Consider the following 21,095-nt stretch of genomic DNA (forward strand, 5'->3'; position numbering starts at 1 on the left):
TCTAACCCTGGATGTTTTTGTTTTTTCCCATTGTTACTGGGCTGACTGTGCTTTGTGAAATCCCCCTTGTTACTTGCTGTTTTGCGGTGAGCATCCCCCCAGCTGCACCGGGAGGTGAGTGTGGGAATGAGCCCTGTGTGAAGGAGCTGCCATATGGCATTAATTGAGAGGGGAGGGGCTGGAAGAGGAGTGGCTTTCTTGGAGGGATGTCACAGGACTCTCACTACCCTGAAGGAAAGGAGTAAAGGATGGTTAGAAGTTAGAAGAAAGGACACAGTGGTCACACTTTGAAAGAGAAGAGCACTTTCTCAATAGACTAATAGATTAGTGAAGATTTTTAAGACGACTACTCCTCCTTAGGAGTTAGGAAAAGGAAAAGTTAGGAAAAGTTAACGGGGCACTACGATAGCTAGTAACACTTTTATTCCCTGTTTTATTTGAGCCACATTACACTTTTTAAATGCAACGCTGTTTGATATATGAGAAAACCATGGCAGCCGAGACGAGGAACGGCGGGACTTCACTGAACAACAATAACTGCAAAGACCACAGCAGGAGAAAGTTGCTGGTCGGAGTGGACCTCTTCTGCCTGTTTCTAGGTATGTTAATTACCGCCATTTGTAACATGTATCACTTAAACTGCGTAGGCTTGTTTCTATCTTCCTAATGTCAGACTAATACTCTGAACTTTACAGGACTTGTTCTCCATTTAAAAAAAAGTGTATTTATGACATTTAACTTGTGTTTTATGTGACCATATGACGTGTATGTTATAATGACTGTTCTGTTATTACCGTCCTGGTCGGTTCAGCTAGTTAAATGTCGGTTCACTGACAAAATGAATAAAATGCAGCGTTAAATTTATTGTAATTGTGTCAGCTAACGTAATGTGATGCAAGTTAATTGAAACAGTTCGTTTAATTAATGAAAAATGTGAGTTAATTGACACTATTTAACGCTAACAATCATATTTAAACACTTTAGCTTGAGCGTTTTTAGCCAGCAAGCTACACCGGTCTGTCAATCTGTGTTACCTTAGCAACAACAACCCCATCAGCAGTTACCTAGCTGTAACAGAGCTGTTAAGCTACATATTTTACAAAACAAATGACTGTAGATTTAGTTTGTGGAAGTCTGTTTCCCCCCCTTTCACCACCCAAAAGAAAAATTAACGCTTGCAGAGGGGAAACTAAACTGCTCCAGAAGGGATATATTTCTTTGGTCTCCACCTCCACCTGTACTGGACGTCTGTCTGCTTTGACTCATTATATTTTCCAGAATGGCTCACATACCACACCAGCAGGAATTCTCTTGATCTCAACATCTGGCAAATGTGTGTGTGTGTGTGTGGAGTAATTAAGGGAAGTGGTGAAAAGGTCAGACCTGAGAGAGTGAGAGAGTGTGTGTGTGTGTGTGTGATCAACACAACACTGCAGACACGGGGTTAAGGTTGTTATTCTGTGTGAAACTTGTTTTGTTGAACCCCAAAGTCTTTGCCAATCCTTTGAGCAGTCGCTCATTTCACTCATTCATTTTCTCCTCTGATATAACAACATGTTTCCACTGTGTTGTTCTGTGGGACATTATTGTAAGGACATGAACTACAAAGTAAAGTTGTTGCAACTGCATGGGAAAAACACCAGTCCCACTATTGTTAAAACAATCCCATGAAGGATTTACAGTATAAACAGTCTTTTTCTGACAAGCTATATTTGGTTTTGGTCTAGTTTTTTGTCTCTGTGGAGGGTAAATCCCCATCATTTACTCTCTATGTACATAACTTCCCACAGAGACGCTTGTCAACAAACCAGCAGTGCTCTTCTGAGTAAAGATGTGGTGTAAAGAAAGCAGCCACAAGGAGGAAATGGTGGGTCAGTACCGGTAATCACCACTCCTCCAGTCTGATTGCAGTTCTAATCTTACTACATCCAGGGAATATACAGTATCTCTGCTTGTCTGTCACAGCCATCAACTACCTCCAGTCCAGTGGAAACTCAGCCTGATTAAGTGGGATTATAGCTGAACCTTGACAAATAGTGCAATAAATGCTGGTGAGTGTGAGTTGATCAGGTTCAGTTTACATTAATCCATAGCAGGTGGCGTTCATGTTTTCCAGTTAATCATCTTATAACGTTTCTGTGTGCTTTTGCTCAACAGTAGGTAGAAGGTGGCTGATCGGCTACAATTGCACCTATAATTTCAAGTTTTAACTCTTGTGTTTTTATGTTTGTTTTTTGTTCATTGCGTCTGCAACAGTTTACTCAAATTGAATTGACCCTTTTAAAATGAACAAAATAAAAGCTTCATCTCAGTTAAAAATGCTGAAAATTGAAACTTTGGAAGACTGTTTAAGAAGCTGACGTGAAAGTTTCAATTGAAATTGCAAATACTTAAAATAATAGTTAAAGTGGTCAATTCAGCTGAAAGGCTCCGTTTTAGTTGTAAGTTGTACAGCCTAAAAAGAAACTGTGTGCTGCTCCAGTTATAACAGCCAATTAAAAATGCTGCTGGGTCACAATTTAAAGAATGGTTTAAACATAGATGTGTAGACATTTTCATTTGTCACACTTTACAACCAATCAAACACCAACATAAGACGTCAGAGTCATTTATATATCAAATGTCTCATTTGATTGCGTGATATTAGAGGAGAGAGGAACACAGTATCTGCTGGTCAGATGCTTAAATTATGTAATTTAGTTGTATACATATAAAGCACATGCATGTATGTGCATTCATGGTCATATATATGTGTATAAATGTATGCATATATTTTGTTTTACATTGTTTTTGTTTTTTTTGGATATTTCTGTACATGTAGTTAGTGCCGGTGTATTGTATATTGTATAGCGGCTGTGGCGATAGAAGATGTATAGAAATGTAAATAATGAATGAAGCAGCACTTATAGCCACGAGCAGTTCCATGCAAATGCACTTTTATTTCACCCGAGCAGGCAGACCTGGTTTCCCTTCCACAGTGGAACTATGAGCTAAGTTTTGCAGCAGACCAGCCTGACGGACGGACGGACAGACAGACGGACAGGGGGCAGGTTGTGTGGGGGCTGCTAAAAGTAAAAACAACTGCATCTGTGTATACACCATAACTACCTCAGACGTGTATACATTTCTACGCCAGACAGTGAGAGATCCCTGCAAGTGGAAAAAGTGCGTCTGTTTATTTTAATAGTCACACTCAGTGTTTTGGCGAATGCCTCCAAAACATGGTGGGGATTTAATTCAGCGTGAGGGTTATACATTGATTCGAGTTTCCACAAACTGCAGCTCCAAGCTCCTGCCAGCGCTGAACTAGGGGAAAGGCGAATGGGCAAGCGTAGGAAATTCTAACAAGTGAGTCTTAATAATAACTTTCTCCCATATTTTGATGTGAGACAGCGCTCAGTTATGTGCTGAAAAAAAGACATCGTCGGTCTTGCAGTGTTTGCTTCTTTTCAGGTAGGGCTGCTTCAGGGTAAAACTGAACAGAAGACACATGATGTTGACATTAGAAACTGAAATCTCAGGAGAGAAAAAAAAAATCTTCCCCCCCACCAGCTTCGATTCTGTTTGTTTCTGTTGTCTTTGGGTTGATGTTGAGCTAATGCAAAAGACATACCCGTGCCTGCTGACTGGTGTTGTTGTTGGCAGGACGAGGACGCCCTCCCCCTCCCTCTCTCCTCCCACGGCTGTTAGAAGTGGGAAAGGAGGAAGAGGGTACGAGGGGAAAATCCTAACACGCTGTACTCGATGCTGATGCTGCACTATGTAGATGGACAGAAGGAAGAAGAAAACCCGGCTGAACGTCTAGTAACCGGACCTGACAGTGTCTCGTTTGTGGTCGTGTTTTTCAGCTGTTTGAAGCACTTGACCTGTGCAGGTCCCCTAAAAAGATGTGGACACTTTGTTTCATCAATCCATTTGCCAGCTCTTTGTCTCTCTGTCGCCTGCCTCTGGTTTTGTCGTGTGTGTCAGGTCTGTGAGTGTGTTTAGAGACGTTTGCACAGGTCAGGACTCTGGGGTTAACGTGTTACACGTGTGTCTCTGTTCACGGCCAAGCTGAGAAAACTAAAGGGGTCAGACATTGAAGACTTAACGTGCTTTAAAGTACTGTATATTTTCACAGCCACAGATCTCTAAGACCACCACCGATGCCACCCCACTCTCTCTCTCTTTCCACCAGACTTGCTTTGGTGCTGATCGTAGCTTCGTCCAGGTATTTGTTTGAAGAGCAAGAACGAAAATGAGAAAGTTAATAATGTGAATCCTGCTGAATGAGGAGGGAAGGCCAGCATTCTGGTGTTCCCATCAGGCATCAGAGCGCTGTCTGTAACCTGAGCTCAACCCAGCTGGACCTTCAAAGGCCAAAGTCAGCTGTGTGTGTGTGTGTGTGTGTGGATATAAGGGGTTGAGGGGCTCAGCAACTGAAGCATGTGTTGACATTTGGTTTGAGAAATCATGCCCCCCCTCCCTCCTTCTCTGCCACCACTACCACCGCAACTATCCTGCCTTCAGCAACTCTCAGCGCTGACCGTTCCACCTCTGTGATTTTTTTTATTTATTTTTTAGCTTTTTGAGACGAAGAGTGTGTGTGTGTGTGTGAGAGAGAGAGAGAGAGCTGATGTTTGTTTTCCTTTGTATCGGCAGATCGCAGAATTATTCAAAGAGCGACTTGAAAGCTCCGCCATCAGTTAATTGCCCCTTTGAAGTCATTTTGAAAGTGTGTTTCCTAAATTCTGTCAAAGATTTGAGGCCTCTCCTGGGTACCACGTCCACGCTCAAATTTCAGAGTCCTCTATTGAAGCCTTTGGTTCTTGGGGAAAATAAGCTGTCCTTTTTGGCTTACATTTTAGTTCCTCCCACTGTGTGTTTGCTGTTAGGAGATAAATACGATCTTTTTTGCCACTTTAAGTGGTGAAAGACACTAAATTGATCTGACGCAGATACCCCAGGGGCATCTTGAAGTGGGTCTTTTTAAGTGCACTTGAAAGCCTCGGCAGGAAAAGAAAGAAGACTGATAGTATTTGTGTTAGATAGCAGCAATGGTCTCTCTGACACGTCCAACCCTCTTAGTTTTATCTTAGCCTGTTTGATATCAGATGGTGTTGATTCACAGCATGAATTGTACACTTAATGAGGTAGATTTTTTTTTTTACTGTTTACTTGGCTCATTTTCTCAGACAGTATCTGTGTCCATTTGGAAAACAGGAACAGAAACCTGAATACATGTCTGCTCTGAGTTTCTAACTGTCTGAGATTTTCTGTCATTGTGTGCTTTTCGATGTGTCTCCCTGTTGATGATGTCTATTGATGTTCAAAGAGCTGTCTGACTTCTGCTCGTGTGTGTCCAAACCATACAGTGTTGCTCGTTGCCGTGTTTTTGCACAAATCTCCCTTCCCGCCTTACCAGAGAGGATTCTTCTGCAATGACAACAGCATCAAGCTCGCCTATAAGAGCAGCACGGTGTCCACCACCGTGCTCACAGTCGTGGGCGTCACTGTGCCCGTGGTCTCAGTAAGTCCTGCTGCGGTACTGCAAGAGAACTAGAGAGCATATGTTGGGACACACTCAATTCATCCACTGGTTGGCTTGTGACACCTCAAAAAGACACGATAGGTTTGACAGATGCTGACTCACAGTCTGTGGTTTTGCGCGTTGTACCTCATTAGCTTTAAATCGCGTATGCTGTACATTACTGCCAACCCTTTTCCAAAGCTACTGTATATTATCATAAGCTTTCAAATTGATTTCTCACCCTTGAGCCGAGGTAGCTGTTGCTTTCCATTTTTTTAGCCTCTGTATGAAAATGTATTAACTGTTAGAGTGATTTATCAAGTAAAAATACCAAAGATTTGTTGAGCTTGAAGGCTCACTAATGGCCTGAGAAATAGTCATTTGTAATGATGCAACTACCAATTATTTTCTGAAATAACTGAATAATCGTTTATTCTATAAAATGTCAGAAAATTGTAGAAAATGCCTTTGAGTTAAACTCGTAGGTTACTTTTCACAACTCAAATTACTGTCATGTTACTTTAAACAGTTTTGTGTTAATTAACTAATTGTCTAACTGAACCATTTCCATGACAGTTATTTAATCCCCATCCGCTGGTGAAGGTATAAAGATGCTGCTGAAAGCTCTGAAAGAACTTTATGGATTTATTTAACACAACACAACAAAACTCACCAGTGACAAGACAAATGGGCAAGACTTTTAAGTTGGGCTCTTGTATCCAGTTTAGTTAAATATATAAGCCGACTTTACCTCCAAATGTCTTATGCTTAATTGTCGGTGTGTAAGGAAATGAATGGAAGCCAAAGACAGCCTTGAGAGATAGAAGTCTGTCTGAAATGCTCAGTGTGCTTTGGAAAATGGCCAGCAGTAAATTAAAGCATACATGATTTGTAGGCTAAGATATTTAAAAAAAAACTACAGGTTGGTCCACTAAAAAGTTCTACTCAGAATGCCTCTCTAATCCTGAATATTGGACAAAGCTGGAGTCATTTTTCTGCATTCGTCACAGATACCAACCTCACAATGAATTGATCAGTCCCAGATGTTCACTTGTTGCCTTCTTGCTCGTACCTGCAACCTCTGTAATTTGCATATAATTAACCTAGCACCTCCATTTTCTCCCTCTTTCTCTCTCCCTCACCCATCCCCACACCCCCCTCTTTCTCTCTGTGCCACTCACTGCTTCTTCACACTAGCTGGCCTGCCTTTCTTGGTCATTGAGACCAGCGCTGTTCAGCCTTACCGTAGAGGGTTTTACTGCGATGATGAGTCCATCAAGTACCCGGCCAAAAATGGAGACACCATTAGCGACGGTGTGCTTAGCGCTGCTGGCATTCTTATCACCATCCTCTCTGTAAGTCACCTCACCCTGAGCACTAATATCATCATCACTTCTTATGTTTCAGCAGACTTCACTGTTACTAGCAGCACCCATTGACACCTCATACTATGTGATACTTTAACTTGTTGTGTTAAATCATATGATTTCTCATCCTCAGGGCATTTTAATATCTCACAAAGAGTCTAGATGGGGTTTTAATGTGTTAATGATAACAGTCACATTTACAGCAATATCTAATAACATGCTAATCATATAACCTTGAAATTTTAAACTGTTGAGTCGATTACATGTTTTTGTTTTTCTGCAACCAAATAATGTCATGTTCCCACTGAACTTGTTTCTGAGAAACGCACATTTAATTCATCAGAGGGTTTATCTGTCTGTTGACTCACTGAGGGTTCAAACTGAGATTATCCTAATGTTTACTCAATCAACAGCTCTCCCATAAATGTGCTATCAGTCCTTCTAAATGGCTTAATCAGAATTTAGATAAAAACCAGTCAACGGGATTTGTTCAAAGCTTTCCTCTCTGGGCTTAATATGACTCCGTTGATTGAGGCACTTGAGCAAGTAGAGTGTTGAGTAGTTTGTTGCACTCTCCTGGGAGTAAATGGCGAGGATGTATCAAAAATCTGCACAATAAACTGTCGTAACATCCTGTAATTACATTTAGATTTTAAGAGATTGAAACATCCCGTCTGCTCTTGATGTTTTTTTTCTGTTTGTTTGTTTTGCCAACGATTTTCAGACATTTTTAGTGATGCGTCTGTCTACTCTCTGCAAAGTGTGTTTTTCGGCCATCATTTCTCCCCAAATTGTGCCTCTAAGTACATAATTGTGTACTGGCCTTTGAGTTCTCTCGAAACATTCACAGCAGTACTGTGGCCAAAGAAATACAGTGCGGATACTGACACACATCGTCTGTTGTGCAGCTGTGGACATTATAGACAAGGTGTAAGCTTGTAAGTAGCCTTTTTTTGGAAGTCCACCCTGGATTTGTACTAAAATGAGTGTAGAAAAACATAACACAACTATATATCCTGACATCCATATCCACGCATCTGAAAGAACAACTGATACACAATACACAGAGAAACAAAACAAAGAAAAAAAACATGACTGCAACAGTTTTAGGTGGTAAAATATTCTCTCTATCTCATTGCTTTCCATCACTCATGGGCCCAGTCAGATGTCTGTGGTGCAGTATAGCACTGTGTTCCAAATTATTTTAATTGTAGATGATTATGGTACCATTAAAATGTCCAGATCTGCCTTGACAGACTCAAAGCATTTACTAAAACTCCTAAAATCACCCCCAAAAGCCATAGCGACCAACTCGCCACCACAAAGTGAACACTATTAACAACCTTAGCAACTATTCAGCCAGCAACTAGCTGCCACATATGAAAATGCCAAGTGACAGGTAATATGTTATTAATGGGCTAGCTAAAACAGCCTCCGGGAACATGTACTAAGCAGCAGACACTTGAAAATTCTTCATGAACTGTCTCGTTGCTCTGTGGTGTTACTCAGTCCTGGCATAGCATGTACAGTTGGCACCTGGCAGACCCACTTTGGGAAGGTGCCCTGCCTCATGGCATGAATTCCATCTCTCCGTGTAGCCAGTAGTGCCCTCCTCCTGGAGCGCAGACTACTCCACGGGCTCGGGGCCACAGGGGTTTTAATGGTGAGAAGGAGTGCTGGCTCTGTGTAATTATGGTTGACGCAATGGTTGTTCGGTGAAATACTGTAATTGGTGGGGTGGAATTGTGGTAAAGGCCCCAAACAAGAAGACTTTGCCAGATATCTCATTTTCCCCTCGCAAAACGTGACTTTACAATCCATCTGCCCCCCCTGGAGCGTTGTGGCCAGCCTTTGTGTTTTCTGAACCAGAAAACACCAACATTAGATCATTTAGTGCTTCATTTCCCACTGGGAAGAGCTGAGAAACACAAGAGGCCAAATCCTTTATAATTTATGTAGATCTTTTTTTTTGTTGTTGTTTTTAGAAGGAATGAAAACACCATGGTGTAATTTTGGAAGTACAAGACATTTGACATAAGCCACAAATCAACATCTCGCCCCTCATGATTATCTCTTGAGGTTTCACTGTAACAGCTACATATTCTACAGCGCCAATTCATTTATTCATTCACATAGTTAAATCTCTCACACAAGGGGAACCAGATGTGTTTTCTCCACCCCTTCCCTCTTTCCCATGAAAGCAGCTGGGCTTTATCGAGCCTGGCTCTAAAGGCCTGGATGGTGGAAACAACGCACTCTATCAGCTTGTTAAATCTCCGTAAAGGCTATCCTTCTGCTGCAGAGAGAAGTGTTTCCCAGAATGAGACTCATTTCTGCGCCCCTCGAAAGAATGTCTGATGAAACCAAGATACTAACATGAAAACAGCCAGACATCCCTTGTGAAATCGGAGCTGGTTCAGAGAGACAGCTATAAGCGCTGAAAAACAAACATGCCCCCAACGTGTGCCTGGTGGAGTCTGGCCACCAAAATCAGACACGTCGCCTAGCTCAGCGTTTCTTTTGATTAGAAACAGCGGTGCCTCCCCCGCCCCCTTCCTTTACACTCCCTCCCACTCCAATCCTCCTTTCACCTTCCTCTTTCTTCCCCGTTCTCCTCCTCTCCTTGTTTTCACTCTTCTTGTCTTATATCTCCTTCTCTTTTCCACATTCTCTTTTTGCTTTCTCTCCTCCCCTCCTGTCACTTTGCCCTCCGCTTTTTTCTTTGAACTCACCCACACTCTCATTTTCACTCCTCTTCCACACTTTCGTTGCTGGAAGACAACGGGTTAAGGGGGCTGGGGTGTTTTGTTTTTTTAGCTTAACAGCTGTTATGAATTAAGGCTATATCCACCTCCCCCCTCAGCGTGCCTTCCACGTCAATCGTCGGTTTTAGACACTTTCGGTTTATTTACACACTTACAGAAAACTATACATGGTGGACAGCTTGAGTTGCCTCCCACGTCGCCTTGCTGTTTTGTCTCAGAGGTAGAATGGCACAGGTAAACACATTCAGCTATAAAGTAGCCCTTTTCAAACCACTGCTGCTCATAATAACATCTTGATCTGGAAAAAAAGTTATTTCAGTCACACACATAACTTAAATTCTCCACTCAGAGTTCTCTAAAGCCCGATCCCTCACCGAATCCCACTGTCCTGTGACATTTGGACTCGAGGGCCCACTCATGAACATTTAATTTTTTATAAAAACCGTAGGTTGTTCTCTGATGCTGCACACTTCAAATGTTCTTCTAATATTAAAAATATTATCTAAAATGATTTATTAGGCTAAAAAAGGCTTATGTCATATTAAACACTTAAACACTCACAATAAATTACATGTGAAATATGAGTAATATGCCACTGGCCAAATAAATTCCTCTGTCATAGTCATTTGATTTCAAAGCGCTGTCCCATTCCTCATAAGATATTTTGGGTATCACAGTTTCACTGAGCACTCAGGAGACGTGAGTTAAGTGCAGAGGAATGAGGGTGGACACCGTGTTCAAATCATGATACTCACTGACGTTACCGTCTCTTTTGCCCCTTTAGATCATCATCGGGGAGAGCTACAGGATCTACTTTCTGAACGAGGGTTCCAAGTCTTTTGTAGGGAACCCCTACATCTCTGCTCTCTACAAGCAGGTGGGCGTGTTCATCTTCGGCTGCGCCATCAGCCAGTCCTTCACTGACATCGCCAAAGTGTCAGTGGGCCGTATGCGCCCTCACTTCCTCGATGTGTGCAAACCCGACTTCTCCACCATCAACTGCTCCCTGGGATACATCACTGACTATCAGTGTCAGGGGCCGGAGAGCAAAGTTCAGGAGGCCAGGTCAGTGTCGGATATAGAAAAATATTTCAATAAAATATTTCAAAACAAAGTTTACATACTGTATGTGTTTCTACTCATGTTGACTAGTGGTAGCTTTTACATTATAAGCTTTGGTACAATGTTGATTGTCCTTTATTCTTCTCAGGAAGTCCTTCTTCTCTGGACATGCATCATTCTCCATGTACACCATGCTTTACCTGGTGGTGAGTTACTGACGTGTTTTTAACATTTACACGTGTTCTGTTGTAGTGTGTACCATATTAAAAATATATATTAAGTATATTAACTTATTCTGTCCCTTTCAGTTTTACCTGCAGTCTCGTTTCACTTGGCACGGAGCTCGTCTGCTGCGCCCTTTGACCCAGTTCACCCTCATCATGATGTCTTTCTACACCGGCCTGTCCCGGGTCTCTGATCACAAGCACCACCCCACTGACGTCCTGGCGGGTTTTGTACAGGGAGCTCTTGTGGCCTACTGCATAGTGAGTGCTTTTATTATGTTCTCTATATTAAATCATTAAGGATTTAAGTGGCTTTATCTATAAATGAATTTCATAATGTGTCATGTCTAACTTTCCAGTTAATAATATGGATCATTATAACTTCATTTAGTTCTTCACGGACAAAAAAAAAGAGCAGAGAGAAGCACTCACACTTTTTAATTAATCAGCTCAGCAGCATCTTTAATTTAATACTAAAATGCAACAGGAGCCTGTACAGTACATAGATCCAAAATTGGGGTATATATGGTCAATGCTTCAGCATTACAACTAAAGCATGAAAACAAAAAGTTAGTGATCAATATGTGAAGAAAGAAAGGCATGAATCATATTGATGCAAATACGTTTTAGTTTCCAAAAAACAGGTTTGACCCCATTCATCGTCATCCACCTACAAGCCTCAAAATAAGGTCAAAGGTTACTTGAAGCAGGCAGGATTACCAGGATGTAGTGTAGATTTGTCTTCATTCAACTGACAGTGATATTAAAAAACATGTTTGCCTGAACTTTTTGAATTAAAGAGGTCAACATGTATATGCAGTTGTTTGTTGTTAGCATTACAAAGGAAGGAGCGAAAGCATTTACAAATTATACTGTCAAGATGGTGCATGTAAACAGAACCCCGTACTGTATCTGTAAATGAAAGGGAGAGACATTACTGTGAACAACTGCAGGGAAGAGGACACAAGCACTCACATGAATTGATATATGTGTAGTCTATTGTCCATCATGTTGTGTATCACACATTTTCTCTGCACATTTGCCATGATTTGTTTAATTTGTAACAGAAACACAAATTTCTGCTCCTGTTCTTGGCAGCTACGTTATTTGTGAATGAATTAATGATTAAAATGTTTTTTTCTCTTGTGTTCCCTCTTTAGGTGTTCTACGTGTCTGATCTGTTCAAGCCCAAAGGTAGACGTTCCACCTTATTGCCGACCACAGTAAAGAAAGATCTTGTTCCTCCAGCAGACATCAGAGAGCGGAGCAACCATCTCATCATGGCGTAGAGAAGACTGCAAAGTGACTGCCCTGACCTGTGCCATTTAAATTACTACTACAGCCACTGGCCTATACTGGATAGAATAGACTCCAACAATCTGGATAATGCAGATAAATATGGAACCGTGAACACTCGGAGGATAAGAGGAGAAGAAGCAGCGGAAAACAGCCCAACAAGTTTTGCTTCCTCAACGGAAAGTTTCATGTTTTCCCTCAGTCTCACCAGACATTTTAATGTGGAAAAGAGAGAGGACCAGGGATATTTGTTCCTCTTCTGTTATGAAGATTATTTGAGATTCTCCTCTGTCGAGGCCTTTCCATGGACAAAAGTCAGAAATCAAAACAGAGCAGAGAAGTGGCAGCTGTAAACAAAGCCGTGTGTGGCTTTATGGCTCCCCTCAGCTGCATCCAGCAATGGGAGCTATACTAATATTCCTGCCACTCGCTCAGCGTGGTCAAAACAAAACACGACAAAAAAACAGATTCCTTAATTTCACAAAGGATGTTGTTTTTGTTTTATTACAAACATATTTTATGTGTGATTTATAGCACTATTTTAGCTCAACACAGTACTGTTTGTCACCACTTGAATGACCTGAAGTGAAGCTTTTGGAAAGCTTTGTAAGACTTTTAGCTTTTGTTATGTTCATAATGTAGTGTTTCTTAGAAGGTGCACATAAGTTACAGTAGGTGGAAGGTACAGTGAGAGCATACGTGTTGGATGTGGGCCTCTTTCTGCTGGGTAGGACGAGCCCCCACTGAGCCATTTAATGAAATGACTGTCTGTTATATGTACCAGACGGGTGCTCACAAGTGTGTGTGAGTGTGTATGTGTGTCTCATGTGTATGCATGTGTGTGTGTGTGTGTGTGGGTGAGGCCTTTCAGTGAGCGTGCCAGTGTGTCTTACTGTCATGTCTATATATTTTAGTGTTTATAGCCTACAAGTGTGCCTCTCTTCAGCCAATAGGCACCTGCTCCAACAGACACGTGTAACTCGAGACGGGAACACTGTGGAAATAAAGCATCATATACAGTACATGTACTTTACTGTTACTAATCATAGTGATGGTTCACATCACTGAGAAATCCTGTGATATACTGTATGCTACACAGGCATATATATATATATATATATAATTATATATATATATAAAGACAGGGACTTTCTTAGAGCAGTAGTTACTTCCAGTAACTTTTCACCAAAGCACAATTTAGCAAAACAGAAAAGAAAAAAATAATTGTAACTGCTTAATATCTCAGAAATCTTGTAAAGTAATACAGTAGGCCTGGCAATACGGTTCTGCATTTTAATAGAAAAAATAATAATTAAAAAAAAAAATAATAATGATGCTATGTTTGCATGACGTTAATGTAATCAAGTTTTTAGCAAAAAAAAAAAAGAAAAATACTTTTAAACCACTGACTGAAAGCATCATCCTAATTCAGTTTTAAGTCACTGAGACAAACTTTGATCTGACGCCTATAGGAGAACTAGTTTTTATATTCAGCATCGCATGATTCTGCGTGCTGCCATAAATTGTACAATACTGTATCATGTTGTGTATATGCAGTATATCTCTCTGAAGAAACGCCCACTATGACTTTGTGTCGAGACCTGTGTAAATGTAAAACATGCTGCTTTAAAGAGGCAAAGCTTGGCAAATACATGTCATCCAGTAAAGTTGACAACGTGAATATTAAGTTTTATAAAAAAAAAAAAAAAAAAACAAAGCTCTCAGTACAGACAGCTTGAGTACATTTTTATAAAAAAAAAAAAGCCTTTCAATATTTTTGTAATGCCTTGTGTTTGTATAATGAAAATGTAAGACGTATGAAAGATGAAATGTCTTTAATAAAACACAAAAGATCAAAACGTTCACTCTGTGTGTCACACATGACTTGTGTTGTACTGAATTTCTGACTTTTCTACTATAATTCAGTAGCCGGCCAACTGTGCGTGCGATGGAGAGATCTGGGCGTGGGGCGATGGTAGACGTCCATGCTTGGCTTCCTGTGGGGAAATAGTGTGCATTCCAGGCTTTAACCCCTCTCCCCAATGGCGCTCTGGAATAATATAGACTCCACACAGAAAGTATGCCAGAGTGGCAAAGTACATTCACATATGAGAATGCTTAAGAGCAATATAATATAGGACTCTTATGTTTTCCTTGTATACCCATTTATCCACGCAAAACCTGAATAAACCATATAAATATATGTATATATATATATACTATATTCAGGGGTTGTTCCATGCAACTCACAGTTACTGTATGTGCTTGCATATCATGAGCTGGGTTTCGGGTCATTGTGTTCACATGGTATCCTAAGCTGACTGATTTCACTGTGGATCAGTCACATTGCCCAGAAGGAGATTAGAGTTGATTAGTCTAATAAGCTGCAAAATGTGTTTTGTTTTTATGACCACACTAGGGGTGATACTATTGTGTAGCAGCTGTGTTGTGTTATGACTGCCACTAAATGACTGTTTCCGGAGTCTTAATAGAGCACAAGACTACATCCAACAGAATGTTGTTTTTTATCAACACTATCTACACGGCTCTAGGGATAATGTTGCATGGTCAGTTCACCAATTTGGTTCAAACTGAAACTGAAAGTATTGAATGGACTGCATGAAACAGTCAATGGGGAATAAACCCTAAAGAGTTTAATGATCCTCTGATTTCTCATCTAGCACCACCAGTAAGCCAAACATTCATTTGTCCATTGAAATATTTCAACACCTACTAGACGCACAGATTTTGTATATTCATTACCATGCTATTAGAGACTGCCATGAACTTATATGGACATGTCATCCTGAAGGTAATCTAAGAAGATGATCTATCAACTTATGTAGCACCATTCAATCAGTCTATCAGCTTTAGTCTTACATCATGTTAAGTGTTAATGTTAATATACTAGCAGTTTAAACTAAGATGGTGAACATGCTAAGCATGTCTTGATGTTGGCATTCAGCTCAAAGCGATGCTTCACATAGCCACTAGTGTGTCATGTTATGTCCAGAGTTACACCATTGGACATCATCTCCATGACATCACCTACAGGTTTCTGAAGAGCTGTTGTGAAACTCAGTGTGGTGACCACCATCTTGTCAGTCCTGCCTCTTCTACGTCCCAGCTAATCTAAAAATAGGTGATATATAAATTCAGCCCCAGTTCTGCTGGGAAGTTCCGTTCAGGTTTGAGGAACTGCAATTTTTGCCATATCCACATTGGCTTCTCTTCACAGCCACAAAGCTTGAGTGACACACCGTTGTGTAGCTGTTTCCTTGTTATGACTACTACTAATTACTTTTTCCCCTGTCCTAATTGGGTATAAGACTACACCCTACATGGTGTGTGTTCCTTTTGGTTATTAGGTCTTTTTATCCGTATGCTAACTTGTTGCCATCCTCTAAGTAGGCTACATCATTTCCATCTCTCTCTCTCTCTGCCTCTTTCTCTCTCTAAAACAAACATGGAGCATGTTGGATCTAAGGTGTAACACTTCCTGGCCTACCAAACATGGCAGTGCCTTTAATTCCACTCTCTGCATCCAGTGCCAAATGCTTGACATAATGTTTATCTTTGTGAACCAGCCCTGACCCAATCCATTAAACCATCAGCGGTGTAAGATTTTCTCAAAGATATCTATAGTCGTAATTGAAAGTGATGGAGGCAGCATGCTAAAAAATATTTTTAGTTTTCACCAGACCAACAAATGGCACCATTTTTTTTTTTTACGTTTTCAGACGGATGCATTTTTCTGCTTGAAGTTCAAAGATGTGTTCTTGATTGGCTGCGCTTAACATTCTGGTAATGGCATCCTTTTCATGTGGTTTGGGGGGGGGGGGGCTGTTGTGTTTTCCCACTGCTGTTTAACCTCTTTTATTTGTGAACTAATCTCTCTGTAAGATGTACAAATACTTCTCATGAACTCTGCAGCTCTGTTGTGGTTGCTCTTGAGTAATGACTTCTTTTCTTTCTTGTTTCCCCCCTACACACACACACATACAATTAAACCATGTAAACCCATGTGTGTTTAAAGTGGATGTTTGTAGTTGTCTTCTCACAATGTGAGAGTTGTGTTTGGCTGTTCCTGTGGCTGGTTTTGGTCTAGCTATTAAAGAAACCCCAGCAATAATCCATTTGTAGTTTTTCTAAAAACTCACTTGAGTTAAAAAGATTTAGAAGAAGGAAAGAGGAGAAAAATCTGACCTTGTTAATTCCTTTAGAAAGGCGGTACTTCACAAAGTTTGGCATGTCTGCTCCTTTAGTCAACTTGAAGCCTGTCATGGAGTCTGACGCCACATGACATGATTATTGGCAGAAGTTGCTGAGGTCATTTGTCCTCTCCCTGACAGATGGAGGGATGCTGAGAGGAAGCGAGGCACACCCTCCAAATGCCCTGGCTGATAAGTGACCTCATTACAGTTCCACTGGGCATGTTTTTCTTATTCACAGAACACCATGATGATGGCTGGCTCCCCAGGAGACCTCGGCTCTTGAGCCGTGCCAAGCTCTCAGACTTTCTAAGAGTTTTTCTTTACTTGGCTCATGGTACACAATTCGTTTCCAAGACTGAAAACACATATACACAGAAATCCACCACCATCCTTAATCCCTCTTCACTAGCTGTTTATAAGAACATTCGCCACTTGTAAATATCCTGTTTGAGTGGACCGAAACAAAGGCCAGGCGAAGACAGCAGGCCCTCAAACATGTTACATAAGTCTCCTTCATCTGCCCCTCACTCATCCACTCATAATACACACAAACGCCCCTCATAAAAACTACTCTGAACCCTAATGTTAGCCATAATATGTTGTGTCCATGCCCAGAAGTCTTAGAGGACTTTGGTTTGAAGCACTACAGCTGTAAGTAATTCTCTCTCTCTCTCTCTCTCTCTCTATCTCTCTCTCTCTCTCTCTCTCTCTCTTCATCCTCCCTTGTGTCTGGAGAATGTAAACATCAAGAGGGAGGCCAAATCTCTGCCATCACAACCTTTCTTACAGTTGATATGGAGACACGGCTACACTGACCGGGAGTCTCAGCCTGAAACAGTCTAATGTACACAGAGGGTAAAATGTGATTAGAGTTTGGATTGTAATGCATTGCAACATTTTGTTGACAGCCTAACCCATTCCTGTAACGTTTTCCTGCTCAATATCAACATGTCAGCCATCCATCTGATGTGGGAGGGCCATGAAAGTCACACCATGGATGCAGAGAAAACATTCAAAAGCATTCCTTCTTTATAGTGTCTCTTCTTTTATAGCTGGCGATGTGGTTCTAAGGATGATGACGTCGGTCAGTCTATTGGTCATTCGCAAATTCTTTGTCCCAAAGCACAATAATATCTTAACAACTTCTAGGAGACAATTACTACTGTAAACTTTGGTCTAGATATTCATGATCCTTAAAGCATCATTCCTAATGACTGCAATAACTTTTTTTCCCCAAAGAAAATGCTGCTAAGGTTAAACCCTAGAATATAAAGAATGAATAAGATTACTGGATAAGAATAAGATACTGGATTGCCAATAAAATATCTTGACACATTCATGTCCTGCAGAGGATGAACTCTCCCCAAAAGTAAGTCAAATTTCCATTTTATTTTTTTGTGGTTATTTGTGGGTCTCAAGAGACAAGCTCTTTTGAGTTAGTTGATCGTGTGGCCTTTCCTTTGGGAGAGTCTAACATCACAGTTTCCTTTGATATACAAGATACTGTATGACATGCAAATTCAGGATTTTTGTCATATTTGTTGAGTATAATCATGCTCCCCAGAGGAAAATTAAGGAAGATTTCATTACATATATTAAGACCTTTTTCCCCATGACTTGTTGGAAAGCAAAGTCAATTTTTCTGTCATGCTCTCAAAACGTTAAAAAAATCAAAATTTAAGATGATTATCCAAAATGTAATATCCCATAATGCAACACTTAACTTTCTTTTCTTTTTTTAAAAAGGTATTTTGTGATCAAAAACATTTTTTTATTTTTTTTTTATGCATGTTACACCATAGGACAGAATCTTTAAGAAACAGGAATTCATAAGGACTTACAGGCACAACATCCACAGTGCTCAGAGAATCTGACTGCACCCATACTTGGCTAATTCAACGGCCAGTGTTATTGACATCTCTGTGGTAAAACTACAATGTTCTGAAGATGGACTACAAAAGCACATCTTACATACCCATGCACTCTGACCTTGTTTCTTCATGCAGGATATATAAAAATGGACAACCCAGTGAAAAATATGACTTCATTATCAATGTCAATGAAGTGGTTGTCACAATGAGAATGGTTGCTCACAGTCACCCTCCTGTCCATATATATAAACATACCAGCAAGTTATGGCAAAATATTGATGCTCAATAAGTAACAGTAAATTACCTGATGATGTGCAGGAACAATGGACATCAGACTAAATGGTGTGTGTGATATTCATGGTTTATAAATGAATTTAAATGTCTAGGATAACTTACAGTATCTCAATCAAACAATTTATCTGTATAGCACTTTTCATACAAACAAAATGTAACACAAAGTTCTTCACACAATTAAACAAGAAAAGACTTTCATTAAGATATGGATGAAAGCAATGATTTCTATTTATTAAAATAAAAATGCCTGATGTGCCTGTCAACATTTAAATGGTTTTCTTTTGTTTTGATTGTATTATGTTTGAGACAGTCACATCATAGGACAATTTTAAAGTTTGTCTCTAAACTTTAAAAATTTAAACAATAAATCAGCTTTTATTTATTTATTTTTAAAAGGTCTGTGTAAAATGGTTTAATCATGTCCTGCATTTTAAAAGACGAAAACGGTAATTATTTTCTTGTGTGGAAGCAAAAATGCCATGAAAATGTCACAGCAAATTTAAAAACCACCTCCTGTGGATTTGGGAAATTTCCTCTTGCACACAAGACACTGTGTTGCATATCGCAAAAAGCTTACATCACGATCACGTTTGGTGATCACAGTGACGCTCACTAATAACACAACTAACCTTTTTTTCTTGTGACATCCGAGATCAAACTTTACAGTGTTAACCCCCCCCCAAACTGCAAAAAGCCTAGCAGCTTCCATAAAATCCCACACTGTAATGTTACCTGATGCTCTTTAAAAGCCATTTCTCACGGAGAACCCCAATTCCCTGTACCCCCTAAGACATATGTCCCCACCCAGTCCCGACCATTTCAAACTGATTTCCAACCCCAAAAATCCCAAGGCTACCCCCCACCCGCCCTGTTACTTATTTCTCTGCTGAAGAATTTGAACAAATTACCTCCATATGTGTCTGAAGGAGCCCCATGGGAAAGAGGCCAAGAAGAATATACTGCTGACGGAACACAAACATTGACTTCATCAAACATTGCGAGCAGCGTGCTCCGATGCTCTCCATATGCTCACCTGGCACTGGCAGCCTTTTGCTGACAGCACAGCAACATCTCACCAGTGAAGCTCTTTATCTTCTTATGCCACATGTTGTTTAGTATCTGCGATGAGGAGGGCTGGATGGAGTTCGGTCATGCTCTTTGCTATCACCAATGAGGTAACATGTCAGCGTATAGAGCAGGGTTTGTGTTTTCCCAGGCCTTCAAATGATAAGATATAAAATATTTCAACGTGTCAATCAAATGTAAATGTTTCGTGTGCGTTGGAGTGATGGGAGAGAATGAAATCCCAGGACTCCCTCTATAGGGCCTCATGTGCTTTCAGCCAGTAACCAGAGAAACGGCAGAGGGAGAGGCATTAGACAGGAGAGAAATATGGGGAGAGGAGAAAAAAAAGCAGCAGAGAGGAAGAGGACGGGGTATAACTTTCCCTGTGTGATTAACTTCGATCTCAGGTGCCACTCTCGTTCTCACTGGAACCTGTATTTTCTTTGGCACCTGGCCACCGGCTTTTGACCTTATTCACTTTCTTTCTCATGTCACTCGCCAGGCGTTCGGTTGTGACCTTTAAGGCAATGAATACACGTCTCTGGAGAAAGATCACTTACAGAAATCCTTCATGGGCCTTAAAGAAAAAGAAAAAAATCACCCAATCAAGTACAGCTATTTTTCAGGCAATCATCAATGTGTCCGGAGCTATAGTCCTCCTTCAATACTGACCTCCAGCATTAGGAATGTATGATTCACCGGGGGAGGAAAAGGGTGCACTCTGCTCCTATCAAGCTGACTCCAAGCTGCACTAGAGCAACAGAGCTACAGGTTGAGCCAGACGAATCCTGTCACCGGGCTCTGCCTCCTCCCCAGGCATCTCTAACACCACAACATGCTCAGAGAATGAGAAGGGGAGAGATCATCAGGGATTTGGCAATAACAGCCTCTCTGAGTAGAAGTGGAGCTATTAAACTGCAGGGGGGGGGTTCATTGTGTAGCATTCCATCTGGATCTACTAGTCAGCTGTTCGACAAGTCGTTTAGCGCTGATTAGAGGGCAGAATTAGAAATCCAAGCCAACATAAGACTGAAGGATTGCAGTACAGTGTGATTTCTTAACACTAATGTTGGTTCACAACTAACTGAGATCATACAAACTTTCATTTTTTATGACGCGTCTACTCTAAATGATGACTCATGGTAAAAGCATTGGCTGTTGATAATATTTGAGTCATAGAGTGCTGACTAAGCTGACGTAAGTGCTGACATCAAGAAAAACATAGATGTGATAACCTCTTTGTTCTATTATTCTGTGTATTTAATGCTGCACTAAACAATCAGTACTTCTGTTAAAAATTGTTCAAAAGATTATGTGCAATGCGCAGTGAAAAAAAACCCGAACTTGCATTTTCCCTCATTTCTACAGACCATGTTAGTGTCTTTCAGCTGGTTGTTTCAGTTTTGCATCCAGCAGCTTCACTGTTTT

The 21,095-nt window shown here is 40.7% G+C and overlaps 1 protein-coding gene across 3 annotated transcripts; it reads left to right on the forward strand.

Annotated features, from left to right (window-relative positions):
• The first annotated feature begins 136 nt into the window (after positions 1-136).
• LOC104932767 (phospholipid phosphatase 3) lies at positions 137-14,088 on the forward strand. 3 transcript variants are annotated; one of them, XM_010748071.3, is made up of 6 exons: positions 137-599; positions 5,355-5,509; positions 10,426-10,706; positions 10,852-10,909; positions 11,012-11,188; positions 12,088-14,088. In XM_010748071.3, the coding sequence occupies exons 1-6, from the start codon at positions 461-463 to the stop codon at positions 12,214-12,216; spliced, it is 939 nt and encodes a 312-aa protein (XP_010746373.1). In that variant the 5' UTR covers positions 137-460; the 3' UTR covers positions 12,217-14,088. The 3 variants fall into 3 exon arrangements, with proteins under 3 accessions (XP_010746373.1, XP_010746372.1, XP_027140714.1); XM_010748070.3 differs by lacking the exon at positions 5,355-5,509 and adding an exon at positions 6,707-6,864 and having other exon boundaries at positions 141-599; XM_027284913.1 differs by lacking the exon at positions 137-599 and adding an exon at positions 2,098-3,348.
• Positions 14,089-21,095: the final 7,007 nt, after the last annotated feature.

This window comes from Larimichthys crocea, chromosome XII, assembly GCF_000972845.2.
Source record: "Larimichthys crocea isolate SSNF chromosome XII, L_crocea_2.0, whole genome shotgun sequence".
In the NCBI taxonomy this organism is placed as follows: Eukaryota; Metazoa; Chordata; class Actinopteri; family Sciaenidae; genus Larimichthys; species Larimichthys crocea.

Bases quoted from the DNA above. Each gene is read 5' to 3' on its own strand.
- LOC104932767 (XM_010748070.3), top strand. From the start codon at position 461: ATGCAACGCTGTTTGATATATGAGAAAACCATGGCAGCCGAGACGAGG. The intron at 600-6,706 runs GTATGTTAATTA...TCTTCACACTAG, and splicing joins CCTCTTCTGCCTGTTTCTAG to CTGGCCTGCCTTTCTTGGTC. The intron at 6,865-10,425 runs GTAAGTCACCTC...TTGCCCCTTTAG, and splicing joins TTCTTATCACCATCCTCTCT to ATCATCATCGGGGAGAGCTA.